Source organism: Patella vulgata, chromosome 7 (genome assembly GCF_932274485.2).
Source record: "Patella vulgata chromosome 7, xgPatVulg1.2, whole genome shotgun sequence".
NCBI lineage: Eukaryota > Metazoa > Mollusca > Gastropoda > Patellidae > Patella > Patella vulgata.
In genome coordinates, this window is record NC_065885.2 from 1,357,209 (window position 1) to 1,381,309 (window position 24,101).

The 24,101-nt window shown below is 34.0% G+C and overlaps 1 protein-coding gene across 3 annotated transcripts in view; it reads left to right on the forward strand.

Moving 5' to 3' along the window:
* Window positions 1-24,101, forward strand: part of LOC126828659 (ras association domain-containing protein 1) — a 70,062-nt gene that overhangs the window by 9,263 nt on the left and 36,698 nt on the right. Inside the window, exon 2 of one of the 3 annotated variants that reach the window (XM_050558562.2) lies at window positions 20,969-22,681. The exons of 1 other annotated variant lie outside the window; for it this stretch is intronic. In XM_050558562.2, the coding sequence (XP_050414519.1) occupies window positions 21,388-22,681 (1,294 nt within the window). In that variant the 5' untranslated portion in view covers window positions 20,969-21,387. Of the gene's footprint in view, window positions 1-20,915; window positions 22,682-24,101 lie in introns of those variants that run through there. One more of the 3 variants, XR_007683190.2, reaches the window with a different exon arrangement.

The following is a 24,101-nucleotide window of genomic DNA, read 5'->3' on the forward strand; positions in this document are numbered from 1 at the left end:
TTTAGTGTAGTATTTGAACAGAGACATTTAGAAATTATTTAAAACTAATATTTATAGCTGTGGGATTTGAACTGAGGTATCGACTACTGAGAATATTTTAAAAAGTTAATACTGGTAGATGTCATGGTTAATTTAGTTTGAGATTTGTTGTCCAGAATGTTTTAAAATTTAATACTTGAGCTGTTATTTCTGTATTAAGAAAGTTAATACTACATGCACCAATCTGATTAAAATACAGATCTATGTATCGTTTTTTTTTATACTTTCGATGTCCTATGATCTTATGACGTCAGACTTTGATTAACTAATAAGCGTTGATGTTTTTTGAGGGATACCCACAATTCCGTACACCACACGCCTAGAACTCGCTGTAACAGACTGTTTCATTGGCTAATCCATCACATCATCCAGAACGCTGGTTATATAACAACTCTTCCAGATCCTAGTGTAGTAAAGACAAGTAAAACGAAATTTTAAACTATAAAAACGAAACGAAATAGGATCTGTGTTTTAATTAGATAGTAGTAGCTACATGTATTATGATTATCTATTGTTTAAATAGATGAACCATTCACGTCCTTGATAGAAGACAGCACAAGGATGTATATACATCACGTTACATCAGGACATATACTTCCTTTATTATAACAAGGCAGGGTTATTATAAGAAACATCTACTGAAAGTGAAAGTTTCTATGAATTATGTGGTATTAAAGATAAAAATCTTACGCACTTAGCCACATGATCCCCTTTATTTAAAGTAGGCAAGTCTTTAACTCAACATCATCCAAAGTCTTCGACATTGAAAACACAACTTATAGGTCAGTTTAAATCAACATTGATGTTGCGATCTTATCGGGAAAAGGTGGCCTTCTGATATCCAATATTTAAGACAAAATGAGAATTTTAAAATTGGTACATGAATTACGTGCCAGAATGCTTTCAAATGCCATTTGTATGAAGCGACTCAATGAACAAGGCTAACCATATCTCAAAGGAGAATACTACTGGTGTAGAGTGGAATAACCAGACGCCAAAGACAACCATTCAATTTGGACACTGCACGTAGTACAGTAAATTAAAAATTAAAGTAAAAACAGAAATGATTGAATGTAAATCAGTTTTTATACATTCATATTACATTTTTCTATGCGCTCCGACTCATTTGTGTCCATTTCTAGGCACCAAAGAATAGTGATTCAGTTCCTTTGTCTGCTTTCATTGAACTGATATCTGTTCAATCAAAATTCTGAAATACTTGGTAGTCATTTTAAACAGAAATTGAGTATAAAGGGAAGTAACTCTGCTGCTGCTATTTTGGTTTTGACTGCTTGAATCCTGTAATCTTTCGTGATAAACTTCAGCAGACATAGTGATTGTGAATAAAGTGTCTGAACTGGGTGGTTGATTGGGAGTCTTAAAACATGTAGATAATGTTTAATGTCTTGCGATTGTAAATGTGAAATGAATTGAATTGACAGAATTAACTTTAAGAATGGTCCATCCACTAGACTGAGCCCCCTCCTTCTCCTCCATTAATGATGTGCTGGCTTTACTTGCTATGATTACATGTTGTTTATATTATCTGCCAGGAATGCTAAATATTAACCACATTTGACTCATTATTAGCCTAGTTTTAGAACAGTCCTCAATATCATTGTTTGCAAGTGATTATAAATTCATCAAATGGTGATTATATATTTTAAAGTAGCCTGGTGATATGTTATGTATATATTTATGGAGGTCTGATTACTGACAGATGTTTATTCAAGTTTTCTACATTGTAAACTAAATATTGATTTTAATAGCATGTTACATCACCTGATGTTTTATATTCAGATTATTCGTCACTCACATTCGATAAATTACAACAAGAAATGCTAAGTATGTTGATATGATCTTCCGCAGTCGGTGCTGAATTTTATCTGGATGAAATTTTTCATGGAACTCTCATCTTCAAATTTAATCAAACGATTTCTACAACAGTGGCTCAGTGAGTAAGACGTTGGCTTGCTAACCTGGAGGTCTTGTGTTAGATTCCCGTTTTGGTTGAGAAAGTTCATCAGAGTTTTCCTGTGTGGGATAATGTATAGTTGTTCAGATGGGATGAAAAGACTGAGGTACACATTTGACATGAGCATAAAGGAACCCATGACAGTTGGAATTTGATATAAGAGTAGACTATAGCTATGCTGTCCGCCAGTGTCCGGGCAAAGTTTCCCTCATAGCTCATTGGGAGGGTGGATGGCCGAATGGTTAGTGCATGCACATTGTATCGTAAGGTCTGTCATTGAGTCAACTGGTGTGGTTTCGATTCCCCAAATGTACGTGACAAAAAGTAGGGTCGCCAGTCCAACCTCGTGGGTTTTCTCCACGTCCTCCGGTTTCCTCCCACTGCCAAAGACCCCTACTTGGAAGTGAATATTGAAATAAAATTAAACCATATGTTAGTCCCGAAATGATCTAGTTTGTGTCAAATGGACGTTAAACCCCATCTCTCTCTCCCTCTCCCTCTCTCTGTCATAGCACACTGTATGAGGTAAGCTGTCTTCATTAGCCCAGTCGGAGCAGAACAGTAGGATGTTAAACCCCATTTCATTTCATTTCTACATCAAGTATGAATGTAGTATATGAACCAGGAATTAAGCATGATGTCATCACAGCAAACCTTGGCTCTCGGTGAGTTTCAGGACATACATATTGATGTGATAGATATGTTGATACGTGTAGAATGACAGGTAATTGTATATCAAGTGTTGATTAATCTGTCTGACCTGTCAATCACATCATTGATAAACCTGATACAGATCAACTACAACAAATAGATCAATAGATCAATATTGATTGACAATAACCTGTTGATCAGCATATCTACATGGTTTACCTGGAGATAAATAGATACACTATATCACAGACTTATTGTGAAAGCCTTCTTATATCTCTGTATTACACTTCATGTTTCACCACAGGGTATCCATCATTGAGTTAACTGGATCAGGCAGAATGGTGCCTTTTATATACCCATTTACAATAAATAGAAAATATTTTTTTATCCAGATATATTTCAAACACCTTTATTTATTTTTCTAATACTTCAAAAAAATGTTTTAGAATTTAATTTGCAGAAGAACAAACGTTAATATCGTGAGCTCATTAAGCCGCATTGATGTCATCCTTATCAGTGATTTTAGCAGCCTAGCGAATATTCACTGCTGATCAGTGTGACACTACCTGTATAAAGATATTAGCCGGTTGGTAAAAAAACAAACACTGTGTATATAAATCCAAAGGTATTTAATTACCAGAATTTGAATTTCAAACTGAAATTTCAAATAATTTGTACTTTTTTTATATGTAAGCCTTTAGGGCTTTTTAGCATATCTCAGATCACAGTGTTTTTATATTTGATTTTTGTGTAAAGTTTAAATCTTGTTAAACGTTGATACGTGTTAATCATATTAATAACAATAATATAGCTGTTGGTTTAAATATTTATGACTGTTATTTAAGATTTTTTTTTGTGGACCATCTGGTAGCATATGGCTTTAATGGATGGGAGATGAGGAGTTGGTCATTCCAAGAAATTTATTGAAGAATAGGCAGACTAAATTTCTCTCTAGAAAACTTCATGGTTTATGGCCATCTTTATAGTGTATAGGGGGGTAGGTGGTTTAACATGTGTGCATGAAATCATATGGTCTGTCATTGAGTCTAGTGGCGTGGTTTCGATTCCCCGGTTGAACGTGACAAGGAATAGAGTCGCCTGTCCAATCTCGTGGGTTTTCTCTGGGTCCTCCGGCTCCTCCCACTGCTAAAGACCTCTACGCACAAGCGAATTATAGAAATAAAATTGAACCATATGTTAGTCACAAAATGACCTAGTTTGTGTTGAGTGTATGTTAAACTCTCTCTCTCTCTCTCTCTGATAGTGTATATTTAAATATGTGTTGAGGTATTGGTGTAATAATAAGAGAATTAATGAAGTAAATCTATGTTATTATTAGACTGGAGACATAAGAATAATATTTAAATAGAGTGATTTGATGTGATTATATAATATAGATGGGTAATCTGGTTGATCTATAAGTATATAGAAGGGTGTGCTAGTCACCTACTAATCTCTTTCATCTATAAGTAGATTAGTTAGTGGATTATAAACGTATTTAACAGATTAATGAGATATTATCAAACTAAATCAGTGACATAATCAGAAATTCCTTGAGGAGGCGGCTAGACCCATGTTGTTAATCTCATATTTCCTACCCAAATTCCATGTTTTTAAAAAGCTGTGCAATTCATATTTAGTAGCCATAAATGGAATTAAATGGTGGAAATTATGATTATGGGTTCAGTATTCTGATATGTTCCTCGAACAAAACTTTAGAATTAGTGAATGTACAGTAAATAAGAGTTAACTAATTTAAGAGTTCTAAAAAGCCAAGGTTCTGTGTACAGTTTGATATAAGAGTAGATCACAGTGCTGTTGTCTGGGCAAAATTTTCCTCATAGCACACTGTTCGGTGGGTGTATTCCCGTCTTCATTAGCCCAGTCGACACAGGAAAGTTGTTCCTTGTAACATATACATTAATTGTTCCTTGTATCAAGTTGTTGTTCCTTGTATCAAGTTGTTGTTCCTTGTATCATAATAAATCATACGTTGTACACATCTATGATTGAATTTAACAACACCCATCATTTTCAACAAATCCTGTATTACTATAGGTTCTGGATTGTACAGTGCAGTGAACTCTTATAGCTGTTGTTATGTTTGAAATGTCTGTGTATATTGTGTGTGGTGTCCACATGTTTGTCTTGTGTAATTGTTTATGTGTTGTGCTGTCCTATTAATATTTTATCAATAGACATGACATGTGTATATTGTGTGTGATGTCCACATGTTTGTGTTATGTATGTGTGGTGCTGTCCTATTAATATTTTATCAATAGACATATGTGTATCGTTATGTATAATTGATATACTACAAACTGTATCATAACTGATAATGTCATACATACAATAAGGGCTTGACTGCACATGCTCAGTAGGGGTGACAGAAGGTTTTTAAACATAAGAGAGTTATATTGGTCACCTGACCTGTAACATACATACAGTTTGAATTAACTCAGGTAAACTATGTCACCTGGTCTTCTCACCTGAACAGGTGATTAATTCTATCTATTTATAAATATACTAGGAATTATTGTGAATTTTGTGGATTTATTAATTCATTGTTTTATAAACACGTGCTGTTATTAAAGGTGAAAATATTATAAATCTCTGTGAGATTGTTGTGAAATATATAAGCCATTTGGATATTTATATATGGTAGTTATAATATTGTTTCATCGTGATGGATATAGTTTTTTGTTCAGTGGATGAATAATAATAAAAGAAGATGGCAGCCTGTATGAAATTGCTATTTAATATACAGTGATACAGTTAGTATTCAGTATATGATAGATAAAAGTATATGAAGTAGTATATGATGATATTTGTGAAGGTTTACATATTTGAATGTGATGATAAGTGAAGTATATCTATGTATATATCACAATGGAAGTCCTATTTGATATACCGGTAGTAGTAAAGTTAATGGAGTTATTGTTCAATATACATTGTCTCAAGCAGTATATATAGGATATATAGGGTATTTATTTGGATGTGAAAGTAAGTAATAATACAATAGTAGCTTGTATGAAATTCCTATTGGTTATGTTGATAACAGAACACAATTTTTATGGGAAACAATCACTGGTTTTATTCTAATAGCACGACGTTTCGACAAGTATCCTCTTATCGTTATCAACATTGTGCTTGATAACGATAAGAGGATACTTGTCGAAACGTCGTGCTATTAGAATAAAACCAGTGATTGTTTCCCATAAAAATTGTGTTCTGTTATTGTGTACCCCAATCACTAAATGCCACTTAAAGACTATGGTTATGTTGAGTTTAACTGTACAATGGTTGAAACTGTGCTCATAGTTGAAGAGCTTGTATGTGACAAGTGGTAGGGTTTTCTCCGGGTCCTTCAGATCCCTCCCATGTTAGTTTAGAAATGACTTTGTCTGTGTCTAGTCAACGTTAAACCCTATTCCTCTTTCTCTCGGGGATCACAGTGCAGGGGGGGGGGGCTGGGGGTCACAGTGGCTAAGTGGGTAAGACGCTAGCTCGCTAGCCTGGAGGTCGGGTGTTCGATCCCTGCATTGGCCGAGAAAGTTCATCCCGATTTTCTGGCGTGGTTCTCTCTATTAGTTGAGGGGGGTTGGATGGCCGAATTGTTAGCACGCGCGCTTTATCATACTGTCTGTCATTGAGTCAAATGGCGGGGTTTCGATTCCCCAGTTGTACATGACAAGGTCGCCTGTCCAACCACGTGGGTTTTCTCCGGGTCCTCCGGTTTCCTCCCACTGCTAAAGACCCCTACGTGAAAGCGAATTATTGAAATAAAATTGAACCTGGTGTTAGTCCCGAAATCACCTAGTTTGTGTCGAGTGGACGTTAAACCCCATTAGTTAAAGATAGACATTTTGTATAGTTGTGTATAAAATTTGTGAAGGGTAACATATTTGTATTGAAAGTTATAAACGTACCATAATAAAAATTAATTTATAAAATTCCTTTATGACACTGTACGTGGTATAGATAATAAAGAATTTATCTTATTCATACGTCAAACAAAGGATATTAAATTGTTGTGATGTGAAAATGATTCATTTATTTAAAGATACACGTCGAGATAAGAAGTTATGATACATATTAGAAGTATCTGTTGGTAGGTAGAACATTCAATATCAGTATGAATTTAGGTGTATATACCTGTCCCCAGGTAGATCCTATATACCTCACGCTTTTGATTTAATATCAATAGGACTAGAATCTAGGTGTACGTACCTGTCCACAGGTAGACCCTATATAATTCACGCTTTTGATTTAATATCAATAGGACTGGAATCTAGGTGTACATACCTGTCCACAGGTAGATCCTACTTGTATATTATACATCAATAGGAATATATTGGATTAGGATTTAGATGCTTTGATTATTTTGAGACTAACTTGAGTTAATTCTCATTTCTATGGTTACTGGTGTAATGCTAGTGAAGGAATTATAGGAACTGAGCATGGATGGTAGGTGTCATGAATGAGGCATGATATGCTTTATGTTATATTTTTAGATTATATTACAAGTTCTGAATAAGATGTCATCTGAAACAAGATATTTTATTGTTTAGAATTTTTAGTCTTTAGAAACTGATGTTACAGTTAAAACCTTAAAAAATGTGGGAAATTCCATTTTCATACAATTATTAATGTTTCGAAACTGATGTCATATTCGATTGAATGGGTGTACAGTGGTATGTTGGGTTTTTTCCCCCCGATTTTTTATATTGTAAAATCGTGAATGGATATGAATTTACTTGGAGGTGATTTATTATAGCGGGGTGTATAGAGTTCATTATTTGATAAGGGATATTCTCAGTGTTATAAATAAAACTCTAGTTGGTGTCAATTTCACAATTTAGATATGTTGATTTTATCTTAGAGAAAGAGGAGTACTTGTATGTAGTATTATATAACACTCTAGACAATGATCAGTTGTTTTATTATAAAGTCGAAGAAGAGTAGACAGAAACTTCACTGCCTGGGCAAAATCTCCTCCTTCTTCACAGTACACATGTAACCAATCATTGACAAACTCAGATGCCCTACATCTAGCCTCGGCTCAGTCGGCTGTATGACGGTACCTACACTCCTACAATTGTGATGTGGCTACCAGTTTACTTATTAGGAAAACTTGCCACTTTTAGAAAGAAGTTCTCAAAATGGTGTCGTTTTCATTGCAAAGTTGTCCTTTGTTTAAAGAAAATCGCATAAACTTGAAACAAAAAACAATCAATATACAGTTTCTTGAGATAAAACACGCTTCACAAGCGTCTTCATGGGCGCCATCATTTTTAATCCAGAAACTTGAAAGTAGTTCCAATGGCGGAATTCGTCGTACAGCCGAGGTGAGATGCCAAATTGTAACCGATGTTAGTTTTAAGCTGACTTCAGTAATGTGTTAGCGAGACATTAAACTCCATATTAGGACAATGGGAAAAAAATATTGTAATTGATTAAAGCTTGCCCATTACTATAAGTAATTGAAATATTACATCATATCAGCCCTGACCATGTGCTTGGCATCATATAGCAGAGGTACATCCTGGGCCCTTATTCACGAAGACTTAAACTAAGATACAATCGAAATTTTAAGAAATACTGGAATTCAATTGGCTGACCAGTAAAATCAATTTGCATATATCGAATTTGCATATTGGTCAGCCAATCGAATTGCAGTATTTCTTAAAATTTCGATTGTATCTTAGTTTAAGTTTTCGTGAATAAGGGCCCAGGAATGTTTGCCAGGTTCCTGAGAAAATGTATCTTTTGGAGGGGGGGGGGGGCGGTTTGACATGTAACCATAGTATTGTGTATGACTTTTAAACAGTTCCGATTGGGGTAGAAATTACGCCCCTGGTTGAATTTATAAAACCATCTGATGATAAAGGATTAAGCATGTTGTTTTACAAATTTTTATATTTAGCTCGGTGCGGAGGAGGGGTTGTACCCTCCAAATACCCCCTCTGGATTCGCCCCTGCATAGACCAGTTCAGACTGACGTGTCATAAAACTCCATTTCATTAATTCATTCATATCAGCCCAATTCAAGACTTTAAGATATTTTTAAGTCAGTTATTTATTGCTATAGTGTCAGTGTGGTATCTAAAATTCTACTTTATTTTTATCACATACATGTACCTGCAGTTTATCAAGCTGTCTGCAATATAAGTATTTCCATTTCAACAATATTTTTTTTTTTATGGTGTCTCAAATTTTAACCTGTGTTTAGTTCATACATGTACCTGTTGTAATGGAGATTTTATGTCATAGGATTTAAATTTTTTGTATCAGAATTTTGTTGGTTATTGTCACAGCCTGATGTCTACCATTTTATGTCAAGACATTTCAGTTTTTTGTATCAAAATCTTGTTGGTTATTTTCACCGTCTGATGTCTACAGTTTTATAATTCATGAATTCAACATGTCACAGTCTGGTGATTATTAATATTCATTTCATTGCAACCTGAAATTTATGAATTTAGAAACTGTTGTGTGGGCAGAATTTGGAGGTGACTTATTCCACAATGGAATGCAATTGAAGGTAGTTCACATCAATTCCATACGACTTCGGTTATTTTGAGACTAAAATGCAGTTATTCATAAGTTTACAAACGTAATGCAAGATTATAGTGGGTTTGGTTCTCTAATTTTGTTGGTGAAGAACAGTAGGACTTTAAAAATTTGTCATTGATGTGCATGTAAAAGAACGGTATGCTGTAGCACCACTGTCCGGGCAAAATTTCACTCAAAGCACACTGTATGAAGTATGCCTGTCTCTATTAGCCCAGTATAGGAGCACAAAAATAGGTCGTTAGATCCCATTTCATGAAATGAATGTATGTAAAATAGCTTCTTTTTTTTTTCTTTTTTTTTAAAGTCGGCTTCCACAACAACCAAAACAAAACCTGCATCTTCTATATGTTTTAGTTTAGATTTCCATTGAATTAGGTTCTTGAATATATAAAATTTCATAAATATTGTACTAAAGCAGGATATACATGAGCGATCATGAAGTTTTACAGGAATTTATTTTATTATACAATAAAAACATGATATTATAATGACTTTTATTGTTGTTATAAAATATTTCTCATTCTATTAAGGGAGTGTTTTAACTGTCAGGTTTATGTTTTTCTAACTTGATGGCAGTGATGCGTTCAAAGTTAATACATTTGTATGATTTTATTTTACCTGCATATTATTTGAAATGAAATGAAATGGGGTTTAAAGTCCTACTGTTCTTCTCCGAAATGGGCTAATGACGACGGGCATACACCATACAGTGAATGTGCTATGAGGGAAATTTTGCCCGGACAGCGGCACTACAGCCTACTCTTATATCGAATTCCAACTGTCAAAGGATCTTTTACGTGCACGCCAATGTGTACACGGGACCACAGGTTTTTGACCCATCCAAACGATTATACAGCTGTCCTCCTCTTTCCTGCATCACTGACAAGGGGGAAGCACGCCAGAAAATCTGGATGAACTTTCTCGGCCAATGCAGGGATCAACACCCGACCTCCAGACTAACAAGCCAGCGCGTCTTACCCACTTAGCCACTGTGACCCCCAGCCCCCCCCCCCCCCTGCACATTGTTTAATCATGAATATTATTTATTGACTCGTTTCGAAACATTAGATTTGTGAAAGTAAAACAGTAGGTAGAGATTAAAGGTACATTGTAAGTCTCGTCAACCAGACTGTCCATGTTGAATTCAAAGTTCAGGAAAAACTTTTAGAGTAACTTTTGTACTGCGGCAATTATGTTGTACGGATCTAAAGTTTCCACAAATATTTTGATAATTCTTTCATTGTATGTTTTCAATTTGCCTGAAAGGTACGAAAAATTTAGGTCCCTTGTACACACTCGTACCAAACAAACAAAATGGTTGAATTGACAGTTTGTAAAATTGTAGGTGGACTATAAAATATATGTCAGTCATCAAATTACTATTTATACAGGTTTAGGAAGAATCACCTGTTGATTAAACATGCAAGAGCAAAATCTGCTTATTACAAGTCTTTCTTTAGGCCTGAAATGTTATCTAAATTATCAATTAGACATTAATTAACTTTTCCAGACCATAATAAACTCTCGATGTCAAGGCTAGCCTTCGGTGTTGACTGGATTAGATTCCTATATGCCGCTAACGGCCGTTGATAATTAAATCAGAAAAAGTGGATAATCGAGACTATGCTGTTTATATTAATGATTTTAGTAATGATGACCGAGACTATGTAAAAATTTCACCTGCTTCTTTCTCGGCTCATAGTGGATCAATTTGAAATTTTCAGCAAATTACCTTTACACTATCTAGTTTTTAACTATTATAGCGAGAACTGCTATCTCTTTATCTTATCTCCCATAATGTATCTTTAAATTTATTTACTTCTGTACCAAGTACTTTCAGTAATTAAATTCTGATCTATAACGCCTGTTAGCTTCAAATAGTCAGTGAGCTTTAACAACGGATTAACAATTACTGGTTTATAGACAATGGTACTCTCATCTAAATTAGGGGGGTTGGATGGCCAAATGGTTAGCACGTGCACGCTGTATCATACTGTCTGTCATTGAGTCAACTGGCCTGGTTTTGATTCCCTGGTTGTATGTGACAAGGCGTAGTCACTAGTGTCTCCTGTCCAACCTTTTGGGTTTTCTCAGGGTCCTCCAGTTTCCTCCAACTGCTAAAGACCCCTACGCGCAAGCAAATTATTGAAATAAAATTAAACCACGTGTTAGTCCCGAAATGACCTAGTTTGTGTCCAGTGGACGTTAAACCCCATTTCTCTCTCTATCTCATCTTAATTATCAGATATGTAGTTATTGTTGTAGGGTGGGACATAACTGAATTCTCTTGTATATTTGTTGGCATGCACATAAACTCTGACATACCACTGTCCAGGTACAAATATGTTCACATGTAGATGTACCTATCTTATCCTTGTTGTACTTTTATATTTGAGATAATCTGTTTATTATATTAACATACCTGAATGGTGTGTAGATTACAACATTTCTTATTATAAGTTTACCTGTAACTATATATATACTACCTGTAATAACAGACATACCTTTATTTACCTGTGTAACATTTCTTACCTATATATTTTTACCTGGTGCACACTTCTTACTATTATTGTACCTATATAATGCACCTATATACCTTTAACATTTCTTACTATTATTGTACCTATATATTTACCTGATACCTGTAACATTTTTTATTATTGTTACATTTATACCTACTGTGCCTGTGCACCTGGTGTATTAATAACATTGACAGTGAATTATTGAAATTATTCTTACCAAGGCACAGGTTTGAATACAATTCTTGAAATTATTCTTACTAATTGAGAACTAGTTTCGTAAACATGTGTACTAATAGAGATTTATTGAATTTATTGAAATCATTCCCTTAGGCAAAAGCTTAGTCACAATTTTAGAAAAGTAATTGTGTACCAATAACAGTAAATTATTGAAATTATTGCTACAGGGCAAGACTTGGGTATAATTTTTGTAAGGAACGGACCATAAAATGACATAGTTACATATAAACACACCTCCCTGAGTAGAAATTCTGGATGGTTGGCTTGTGCTTGTCAATCAAATATATAAAAAATGTCCGGATTATGTTGATGTTGATGTTTATTGAGTATATCAACTAATGGATGTGTTGAGGGGAGAGGATTCTTGTTACCCTGGCTCTCTTTCTAGTATCGATAATACACAATGTTATTTAATACCAGGAATGTACACGGACCCCCCTCACTGACTATGATCACATCGGATAAACATCCGTTCTAGTTTATGTTCAATCACCAAGTTGAGGACCTTGTATTGTTACATGTAGGTTCAAAGTTCAACAATGTGGTTTATGAATGGGAATAAAAAAGGAGTGACATTTTTTATGTTTTGAAATATATTTATGATTCATTGACATGTGATTGATAACAGTTTATAGAATAAAACTTTCCAAATAGGTTTTGTAAAATGGATTTAAAAAACATGTTCTTGTTTAGTATCTAACTGAAGTTTAAATAAGTTAACAATAACTACAGGGGATTATCAGTGTCATAAAAACAACCAAAACAAAGTAAGTAGAACATAAGGTACAATTTTATGGATATACAATTACTGAGTTTAATACAAGCAACGTTTCGACGAGTATACTCTCGTAGTTATCAAGCCAATGATACAGATGTGTGAATAGTAGGCAAATACATGTATATACAGATTATGCAACAAAAATAATCTGTATATATTTGCCCACAATTCACATATTTGTATCAATTGCTTGATAAAGACAAGAATATCCTCGTCAAAACGTCGATTAGTATTAAACTCAGTAATTATGTATCCATAAAATTGTACCCTGTGTTTTAAAATATGTTCAAGTACTAAATGCCACTCAAGCAAAAAAAGTAAAATGATTTGACAGGTTGTACAGATTATTGGATTATATTTATTTATTTGAAATCATGATACAAGAACTGTTCAAAGTAGGGGATTATCTGGGTCAAAGTAAGAATACTTGATATTACTTAACTTAAATTACTTGAAACGTATCAAATAATGTCAGAAAATATTGTAAATTATGTACATATCTTATTTGAAATGAAATGAAGCCAAAGTTAGTGATGTTTTTATATGGTTATTTCTGCTGCTGATTAACAATATCTGGATTACAATGTAATTTAATAATGTATATAGAGTATTTTAAAAATTCTGATCTCCAGAGTATTTTAGATTTGTGATCTCCAGAGTATTTTAATTGTGTGATCTTAGAGTATTGGTACATATACTTAGAAGTTGAGGATCTTAGAGTATTTGAATATGGGGATCACAGATTATTGGTACTCAGAGTATTTAAATATGGTGATCTCAGAGTATTTGAATATGGGGATCACAGAGTATTGGTACTCAGAGTATTTAAAATCCATGATTTTAGAGTACCAATATTTCAATGTTGGTAGTAGTTTAAATGGGTGATCTCAGAGTATTTACTGTATAAGGAAATTATCATTGTGCTTTTTGACTTTGTACAAGAATGATATGAAAAGGGGAATTCCAGAAGTTTGTGATATTCACTTATCAAGGAAGTGATGAAATCTTGACACGTTTGAGTAAAGTTGATCATATCATGTTCTAAACAGATGTTGCACTAAATTTAATAAATTTATATTTATCAATTTTAATGAGTTAAACAGACACATCCTCATTTCAAATATAGTTTCAGAGAAAGAGAGACATACACTCCACACCAACTAGGTCATTTCGGGACTAACATACATGTATTGTAGGCCTACAATTTTATTTTAATAATTGGCTGGCACGTTGGGGCTTTATCGAAACTGGAATTCTCGTAGAGGTTACGCTTGTGACCCTATACAAAATGAGATTGATCCCAATTTCACAAGTCACATCTGTCCTATTTATATTGTTAACAAATTTTATTTGTGTTGTCCTTGTCATGAGAGATAGTTCATATCTAATATAGTGTTACTTTCGTCATGTGACAGTCCATATCTAATATAGTGTTGTCCTGGTCATGAGAGATAGTCCATATCTAATATAGTGTTACCTTCGTCATGTGATAGTCCATATCTAATATAGTGTTACCTTCGTCATGTGACAGTCCATATCTAATATAGTGTTGTCCTCGTCATATCTCATATAGGGGGCCTGTGGTCATCTAACAATACGACACTGGCTGATAGCGAAAGTGTATCTGGTTATAAAACTGGAATGGAAAACCGAGATCAATGGCATGCACGTAAAAGACCCCTTGACAGTTGGAATTGATGGATGAATAGGTGGAAACACATATTTACTGTTTGTTTATCTCAAAATAAACCAAGTTATTGTTTTTTAAAGTCGATTCCAGTTTTTGTATTAAATTCAAATACACCTTGAGTGATATTTAGTGTAAGATGAGTTTGAAATAGATCCATGTTCTAATTGATATATCTTTCATAAATCTGATTTAAATCCTAAATTAAGGAGTGTATTTGATGTCGATTCAGTTTTTGTACGTGGGAAGTTTCTGAATTTTATCAATTTATAAAATGTACTTTGGAGGTACATTTGTGATAAAAAGTTTGTATTTCATTCAAAGAGTTCAAAAAATTTTAGAGAAGTTTATTAAGTTCATATTATAAATTAAAAAGCCTCTGTCATTTCAGCAATTCTGAATTTCATTCAGACTACAATATTGTGAAATTTAAATCTCTAAAAGAGGGTATCAGTCCAAAAATGGTTCTGTTCGGTTCAGTATTTACAAAGAGCAGTCTAGTTGTTCGGATGGGATGAAAAACTGAGGACCTGTGTATACAGTTGTGTGCACGTAAAAGATCCCTTGGCAGTTGGAATTCGATAAAAGAGTAAGCCATAGTGCCACTGCAAAGGCAAAATTTCCCTCATAGCACACTGTATGGCGTATGCCCGTCTTCATTAGCTCAGTAGGAACAGAACAGTAGGATGTTAAACCCCATTTCATTTCAACTCTTTTGATGTTTTTTTAAAAAAATTTTAACATAATTGAATTGAAGTTGGAATAAAAAATATTATATATTGTTGATATTTTTTTCTTAATTAAATGTTAAATAATTAATCTTGAGTATATTAGCTTGGTTGAAGTTGTAAAATATTAGATATTAATGTCAATTTGACAAAAAACAAATATAGTTTTGAGGAAAATGTGAACTTTTTTATGTTTGAATATTGGTTTATTACAAAACATTAAAATGTCTGGGCCGTCAAAATGTCTGGGCTGTTTGAATTATGATATAATATTATTACGATCAACAGAAACATATTATATATATATATATTTTATGTTACATATTGTGTAATTATTACATATTGGATTTACCGGGGTATATGAGTCAAGGTATGTAATTATTAGATATTGGATTTACTGGGGTATACGAATCAATATCTCATACATATAATGTATTTACCGGTGTATACAGGGTAATATCTCATAACGAAGTAGAAACTATTACATCATTGATTACAGTCTTGTTCCAGTGATATTAGAGAATTTATTGAACATTACACCAACTGGCATCATTTAACCTAGATTATTATTAGATTAACGGGCCATGGTCAGGTCTTGTTATAATGAATTTGGCTGATTTAATGTTTTGATAAGAGATGAGGTAAGCTCTGATATGATTAAATTTTTGTTTTGAAAGACCAAGCAGAAGTCAATTAGTTATTTGATAGATGTTTGAACCCCTTGTAAACTACAACGTTGTAAAAGTTGATTCTCTTCGGAAATATCAATCTAAAAATAGTTTTATTCCATTCAGTATTTACAACCTGTCTTAATTAGCCCAGTCGTAGCAGAACAGTAGGACGTTAAACCCCATTACATTTTATTTGTTGTCCAGAAAGGTCTTCATTATTCCAGTCAGAGCATAACTGTAGGATGTTAGATCCCATTTCATTTCAGAATTTATAAACTATACATTTATAAACTATGAAAATTTGCCAATATTTCGTCAATCTCTGCAAAACGAGATATAGTTAAAACAAACCAGGGCCACCTATAATCTTCTATAAAATTTTTGATTGAATCCAAGCCTGTAGATTATCTACTGTTTATATTTTTAAAGGAAAGGTTGTAATGTAATTAATCAGTCTGTAATTGTACAACATGTGCTACGAGTGAAATTTTGCCCGGACAGCGGCGCTATGGCCTACTCTTATATCGAATTCCAACTGCCAAGCGATTTTTTACATGCACACCAATATATACACGGAACCTTGGTTTTTCGTCCCAACCAAACAACTATACAACTGTTCTTGTCGGGCCCTCTGTCCTGCACCACTGACAAGGGGAAACCGCGCCGGAAAATCTTGATGACCTTTCTCGGCCAATGTCGAGATCGAAGCCGCTTGTACCATAAATAGATGGTCATTATGTAATATATTTTAACACCATGCATAAATCTGGGTGTGGTTAGTTGTTATAATTTAATTACAGTATTTCTACTTGAATGTTTTATTGACTGCACTGACAGCTTGTTATATTAATAATAAGCTACATTTGTTAGAAATATTTTCAATATTGGTTGCTATTTGTTGGTGTGTAACAGCTTTCTTGTATTTACTGGGTTATTTTAACAGAAGTCATATATACCGGTTAATCGTATCAAGAGTTTTATTTCACATACCAGATATCTAGGTTTTATCGGTACATATACCAAATACAACAGATGGTTATTAGGTATATAGGAGATCGGCAAAGTTAGAAACCTGTCTTCATTTGCCTGGTCGGTGCAGAAAAGTATGATGTTAAACCCCGATTTGTTCATTCATTCAAATGAGAAGTGGTATCCAGTGTTCTAAAGAGAGTAAGCATATCCTGTCTTGTGTAATAGATCTGTGCTGTCACATGGTTTCGTAGTAGTTGATGAGGCGGCGGAAATATATAGCTTAGATTTATCTAATCAAGGGTGAATTGTCGTTTAAATGTTTGTCTTAAAGCCTTTAATGTATACCTGAAATGTTCTTATTAAAAGTTCAGTTTTCACTTGGAATATATGGAAGGTTTTACCACTTGAAGTTGAAATATATGGAAGGTTTTAACACTTGGAATATATGGAAGATATTATTTAGAAAAGTTAAAATTGTGAGTCATGAGATAAATATGATTATTAAAGAAAATTATTTATATATTTCCACCAGATGCGATTTACACTGATTAAACGTGACTTGTAGATTACCGTGTTAAGTATAAAATAGGAATTATGTTGTAGATAAATCATGAGTTAAGATCTACCCCTAGCTAACTAACTTCCTACTAACTGGTACAGTATACAGAATTCCTATATTTATCTCCAACTAGAAAACACTTATATAAAATCTTTACTTCAACTCAAGTAGTTTTCAAGAGAGACTGATTAACAATGGTCAGGTCAGATATTTGTTTGTTCAGGATAGCAAGCGTTTGTATAGTAAGTGATATTTGATGTTCCAGAAAGTATAGGAGCCATGTTGGCACAGTGATTAAGGTGCTTGCTGACTAACCAGGAGATCCAGGGTTTAAGTCGGGTGTAACTGATGAAGTTCCATAGGAATTTCCAGTCTGGTCCCTCCTTTTTCCGTGGCACAGAAAAGGGAATGGAGAACCTGGTAATGAAGAACATATAGTCATTCAGGGGTCCTGTGTAAACATTGATGTGTGGTGTGCATGTAAAAGAACCCTTTGCAGTTCTAAATTCAAGGAAGAGTAGATGGATACTTCACTGTCCAGGCAAAATTTTCCTCATATATGATATTGCATGGTTTATCATCGTCTTGATTAGCCCAGACGGTACAAAAAAGTAGGATGTTTAAACCCATTTCATTTCACCGCTCTTGAGTTAGTTGTAACGATAATAATGGGCCAGGCCTGGAAATAACAGTTAGGATGTACTTGACAAAATGTCAGACACTACTGAAAGATTACCTGACATTTTCAACTTGGTGCTGGACATGTATTAATAATATCAATAAAAAAGACAAATCAGTGCCGGACAAAATAACAGGCACCAGAGGTTTTGTGCCTGATAAAGTCTGAATCTGTGCCTGACATTGTCAGTGACAGGTGTCTTATTTCCAGGCTTGATAATGGGTTAGTTTTTGAGAGACTTAATTTTTAATTTGAAATTGGATTAGTTTGATTGGTATAATGATCACGTTAATGGAAGCCAAGTTAAAGTTTATATAAAGTAAGTTTAGATTCAGATCGCATGTGTTTCTTGATTAGAAAATCTATGTTTGGAATATAGACACATTTAAAGATAAAAGTATTTTAAATGGGTAATAGATAGAAAGAGCCAATATAACATCACACTATGAACTGCCATGTTTTTAGTCAAGTTAAATACGTGTAGATTGAGTTTCAAAGGTTATAAGGTAATCAAATATCCTTTTATAATTATAAAGCCAGGTATGTTATCAACCTTACTTGAAAGAAAGGAAATAAGGTGTAACATTTAACTAATTTACTGATTTTACAGGTCAAAGGTGGGTTTCACATTTTAAAGTTACGGATACACAAAATTGTACCTTGTGTTAATATGTTTAATTACTAAATGGAGATCAAAGAAAATAGGTACCAATAGTTTACAATAATCACTCAGCGGACCGTTTAGACTAAGTCCTGAAAAATTGTTATTGTCTGAAAAATGGAATTGATGAATAGTGAGTTTAACATTCAAATTTTGGTGTTGGATGGATGAATGGTTAGCATGTGTGCATTGTATTATGAGGTATGTCATTGAGTCAACTGGTGTGGTTTCGATTCCCCGGTTGTATGCCACCTGTCCAACCTCATGGGTTTTCTCCTCCCACTGCCAAAGATTCCTGTTGAAATAAAATTGAACTATATTTAAATCCCGAAATGACCAAGTTTGTGTCAAGTGGGCGTTAACCCCTCTCTCTCTCTCTCTCTCTCTCTCTCTCTCTCTCTCTCTCTTTCTCTGTTTTCATTGTGGTACTTCACAACGATTCCATTCAGATCAGATTTTTCAATGGGAATTTTTTGTAAAAATTTAAAAGAAAGAGAAAACCTTGTGTCGTAACTTACAAAGATTATTATTGATTTCTTTGTTGATCAATCATGTTTTATCAAGACAGTGTCTAGTCGTTCAGATGGGATGAAAAACTGAGGACCTGTGTACACATTGGAGTGCACGTACAAGAACCCTTGCCAGTTGGAATTCGAAATTAGAATAGGCTGTAGCTGTCAGGGCAAAAATTTCACTCATAACACACTCTATGACATATGCCCATCTTCATTAGCCCAGTCAGTGCAGAAAAGTAGGATGATAAACCACATTTCATGTTTTATCAATGATCGTTTGATTTGTTATTTCTGTATTTTGAGAGAAATAATTTGATGGTAAAATTGTTTTATCTGCCTTAGTTTAAATTACGTCTATTGATAGCAGAGTTTGAGTGTTTTAAGAAAAGTGTTTTATAGATAAAATGATATAATATTTATCTTGATTGATATTATGTCTACAACAAGTTATTTTAAAATGGAGTAAAACTTAAGGTGGTTGTCATTAACTTATCTCTAGTAGATTATAGTAAATTGACTTGGGTCTATATCAGATGCGTAGTTTGAAGGAATTATTTGCCATATCTGTTGAGTAAGTATTCTGGTGGCATGGGATAGGATTCCCCATGTAATGGGATTATTGCTTGAGTAAAAGACTCAGAAATTTGTTAGTATAGTGTATTTATATCTCTCGTTATTAAGTTTAGTTTTCTCAGGTGCGATGATTAGAGAAGTTTGAAGTTATTGTTGAGTTTCGTTGAGTTCTCTACGTTTCTAAGTTTATTTACAGAATATCCGTCTTGGTTAAAACGTTAACAATGTTTCTTTGTAGGTAAAGGATTAACTTGAAAGAATAGAAAATTATTTTAGGAACTGAAACTGTGACTAAATTCAAAATATTTTAACTAGAAACTCGTCAAGGAATTAAACAATCTGTTTCTTTGTAGGGAAAGGATAAATTTAAATGAGGAGTAAATTGTATTTTAGAATAAAACAATCTGGTTCTTTGTAAGGAAAGGATTAATTTAAAGGAAGAGAAAATTGTATTTAAGGAACTGAAACTTTGAGTCTGAATATTATTTCTAGAAAGGTAAGACGGAAGCTCTAGAAAGATGAATGAATGAAATAGTTCTACTATATATACAAGCTGTGTTATTGAAGTTAATTATTTATATTGAAGTCTACATGCTGGAATTGGATACAGCTTAATAACATATAGTAGGAGCCTGTTCTGATAAAAATCTATATGTACAGACGAAGGAATTTAAACTAATGTGTTTGATGGGAATTCCATTGTTGAAAAAACTAAACTAGCTTGTAGCCTACCTTCATGAACCATTGTTGGAAAAAAAAATAATTTCTTACTAGTTGATGAATTCCATTGTTGAAAAAACTAACTAACTTGTAACTTAGGTTCATGAGCTTTGTTGGAAAAAAACTTACTAGCTTACGAATTCCATTGTTAGAAAAACTAACTTGTAGATTTGTGAAGCATTGAGTGTATTTTAGTCCAGCTGGATGGATGTAGGAGTTATGAACAGTGAATACTTAACTTAATTAGAATTGACATATTTTTAACTGTTCTTTTAGTTTGTGAACTTATGATAACTGTATTGATTCGAGACATTTTAAAAATATGAAAGTCATTAGTGAGGAGAAATTCTGAACTCTTAATTGTTTGCAGTTTCATGACTTCCATATTTTCCTTGCAATTTCCTGATTCCTTATTTTTCTTTCAGCTGGTTGAATTTAATAAGAAACTGTTCAAAATTTGATGTTTTGATGATGTGTTGAGTGTGGTAATTTGAAATATCATTAGAGAGGAGAATGGACAGAGAGTGTTAACGTGATAATCGTGGATTTAATTTGATTATTTTAACTGTTTACATATGGTAGGTTGTCTGTGCTGTGGTATATAGGAAGACTGTATACATAAGCTCTATAGGTGTTGTTTCTTCCTCTACATGTGCTAGGTCTAGGTAAGACTGATTCTAACTGTTAGACTATATACCAGCGTATCACTAGTTGTTACTACATCATTGGTTCCAGAAATACAAACACCACACTGTTTTGACAAGCAGCCAACTTTCGTCTGCTAAACACAGCACGACCAAGATGAGTTCCACATTAGATATAACTTGCCTGTCTGGCAGAAGGTATGGAAGATAGCGGCTACCCTACCAGTTTTTCTGACCAAGATTTAAAAATATCAGAAACTTGTTCCAAACTTTCTCAACCTGATGGAATATTCAGTCTTAATTTTAACGATCTTAAAACCTCACCGACTTATTCCTACCTTCAGCATGGCTTCGAGGATGAAGAGGATTTTGAGGATTTCAAACAAGAACTAAAAGATTTCCGACGATTGAAACATGAAGTGAATGAGGAACCGCAGAAATTTGAGATAAAAAATTTACAAAGGAACGAATTAAAACGATGTGAAATATCTAATTTATCAAAACACAGAGATAAAGGTGTAAAAAACAGTTACTATGACAACATAGGACACGCAGATTTTAGTGGATTTCGCGAATTACCAGTGTCACATTTTCCTAACAGAACGTCCAAAAGTTCTCGCGATTTTAAAAGAATTTCCGACGCGTATAATCGCCGATCTCGGAGTGTAGATTTAGGAGAAACTGCACATCTTTCTCAGGAGCTCTATGATCCTAAATTCTCGAGTTTAGCGAGAAAAAAACTTCAGGACGATTTTCAGGATTTTAAACTTTCTAACTTGTCCGGATTATCGTGTCGTCGGAAACGAGAAAAGTACAATATGGATCCTTTGACTTTTGACGATCATTTTCAGGAATTTGAACGGGTATACGAGACAATCCACAGTCGTAGGACGTCTGAGGATCTAGAGAAATATCGTCCAATGGATGATTCGGACGACGATGATGATGACGATGAAGTGCTAAGTAAAGACAAACGTGGACGATTGATGCGACCGTCAAGTCGTTTCAGTTCAAATTCGTCATTAAATGACGTATTTTCAATTGATTTTGACGAAGCTTTTTCGGACTTCTTCAACACGGACGAAGATTTTGTGGAGTTTGAACGTGAATTTGAACGTAGTCGATTGAATCGTAGATCTCGAACAGTCCATGATTTTAAACGTATGTCGAGCTGTGATATATTTAGTGATGTGAAATCCTACTGTGATAGAAACAAGCCGTCTGTTATCGTGGAAAAACGACCTTCGTTACCCTGTAACATCCTTGAAACGGAACAGAACTTTCCGGGTTTACCGGACAAAAAGACTCGAGATACGAGCAGTATAAATATGTGGAACTCTTTAGAAGATTGGGATTATGTGCTAAATAAGTTAAAGCGAAACAGTCGATTATTTACCGATACTTCTGAATTCTGGGATACGTGTCAGGGTACGAGTGGATCTAGTCGATCGGACAGATTGTCCGTGGAATGGTGTATGTGTCGTAAACCTAAAGGTAAGTTCAACAATACTGAAGTCAAATTATCTAATCATGTTAAACCTTATTGTCAGTTATTGAATTAGTAGCTGACATTTTTGGACATTGTATTAATAAAACCATTGATAAAAGACAAGGCACCAGCGGTATTGTATATTTATTCTATAACTACATGCAAATACAAGCAAATATTGAATACAGCCATTGAATAACCTATGACGTCACCACTAGGCAACTACAATATTTTTAAAAAAGAAAGAAAAAAGGGTGGAACCTGTGATGAATTTGAACGTTATTGGTGATAGTCATTGAGTTCTATCTATTTATTACCTAGTTGCTTATAGATTATCATTTGAGAAATGAGTTTCAGATAGACTGAAATTTTTACCAGATACATTTAGTTAAAAACTGAACCATAATAAACCAGGAATAAAAACATAAACACACGTCTTCCAGATGCACTTACAGCCAGATACTGGTATATATCTTTTTACCCACTTTAAATACATTTATCATAAAATAAGACAAGGAAAAATCATTATAGATGTAGACATTGTGAATATAATAAATATTTATATTTATATTTAATAAATATACAAATTACAATTCTTCTTCATCTCTATACAGGGGGGGTTGGATGGCTGAATGGTTAGCACGTGCGCGCTGTATCATAAAGTCTGTCATTGAGTCGACTGGCGTGGTTTCGAATCCCCGGTTGTACGTGACAAGGAGTAGGGTCGCCTGTCCAACCTCGTGGGTTTTCTCCGGGTCCTCCGGTTTCCTCCCACTGCTAAAGACCCCTACGCGCAAGCGAATTATGTAAATAAAATTAAACCATATGTTAGTCCGGAAATTACCTAGTTTGTGTCGAGTGAACGTTAAACCCCATTTCTGTCTGTCTGTCTATACATATAGTACATACAACACATTTGGTAGAAATGTCCTGAAATTCCTGAAAATGATCATTTATGTGTTGGTAAGATTTTATTGATTTTACTGGTATGTTATTATATCAGATAGTTTGTAGATGTTGTGTATATCTAAAGGGCGTAGTTTATAAGTATAGGTAACATCACAGCAATCTGTATATTTATATGTTCTAGAAGACCGATTAAAAACTATTTGATGACATAATGATAACACATCTTTAATGTAGAACAGCCCAATAACCCATCTACAACTTCCTCAGTCTTATAAACCACAACATTTCTCAAATATAGAGTTTTCAAACTCTGATTCTTTGTTTGTTACATAACCAAACTAACAGTTGTTTACAATAAGTGATGTAATATAGATATAAGTAATGGTTGTTATTCAAGAATATTGCAAGTACGAGAGCTTCAACTGTCAGAAGGTACATATTAAAAAATTAGTGGGGAGCTGTGTGGGCTCAGTGAATAGGACATTGGCTCACTGGTCTGGAGGACTCTGGTTTGCT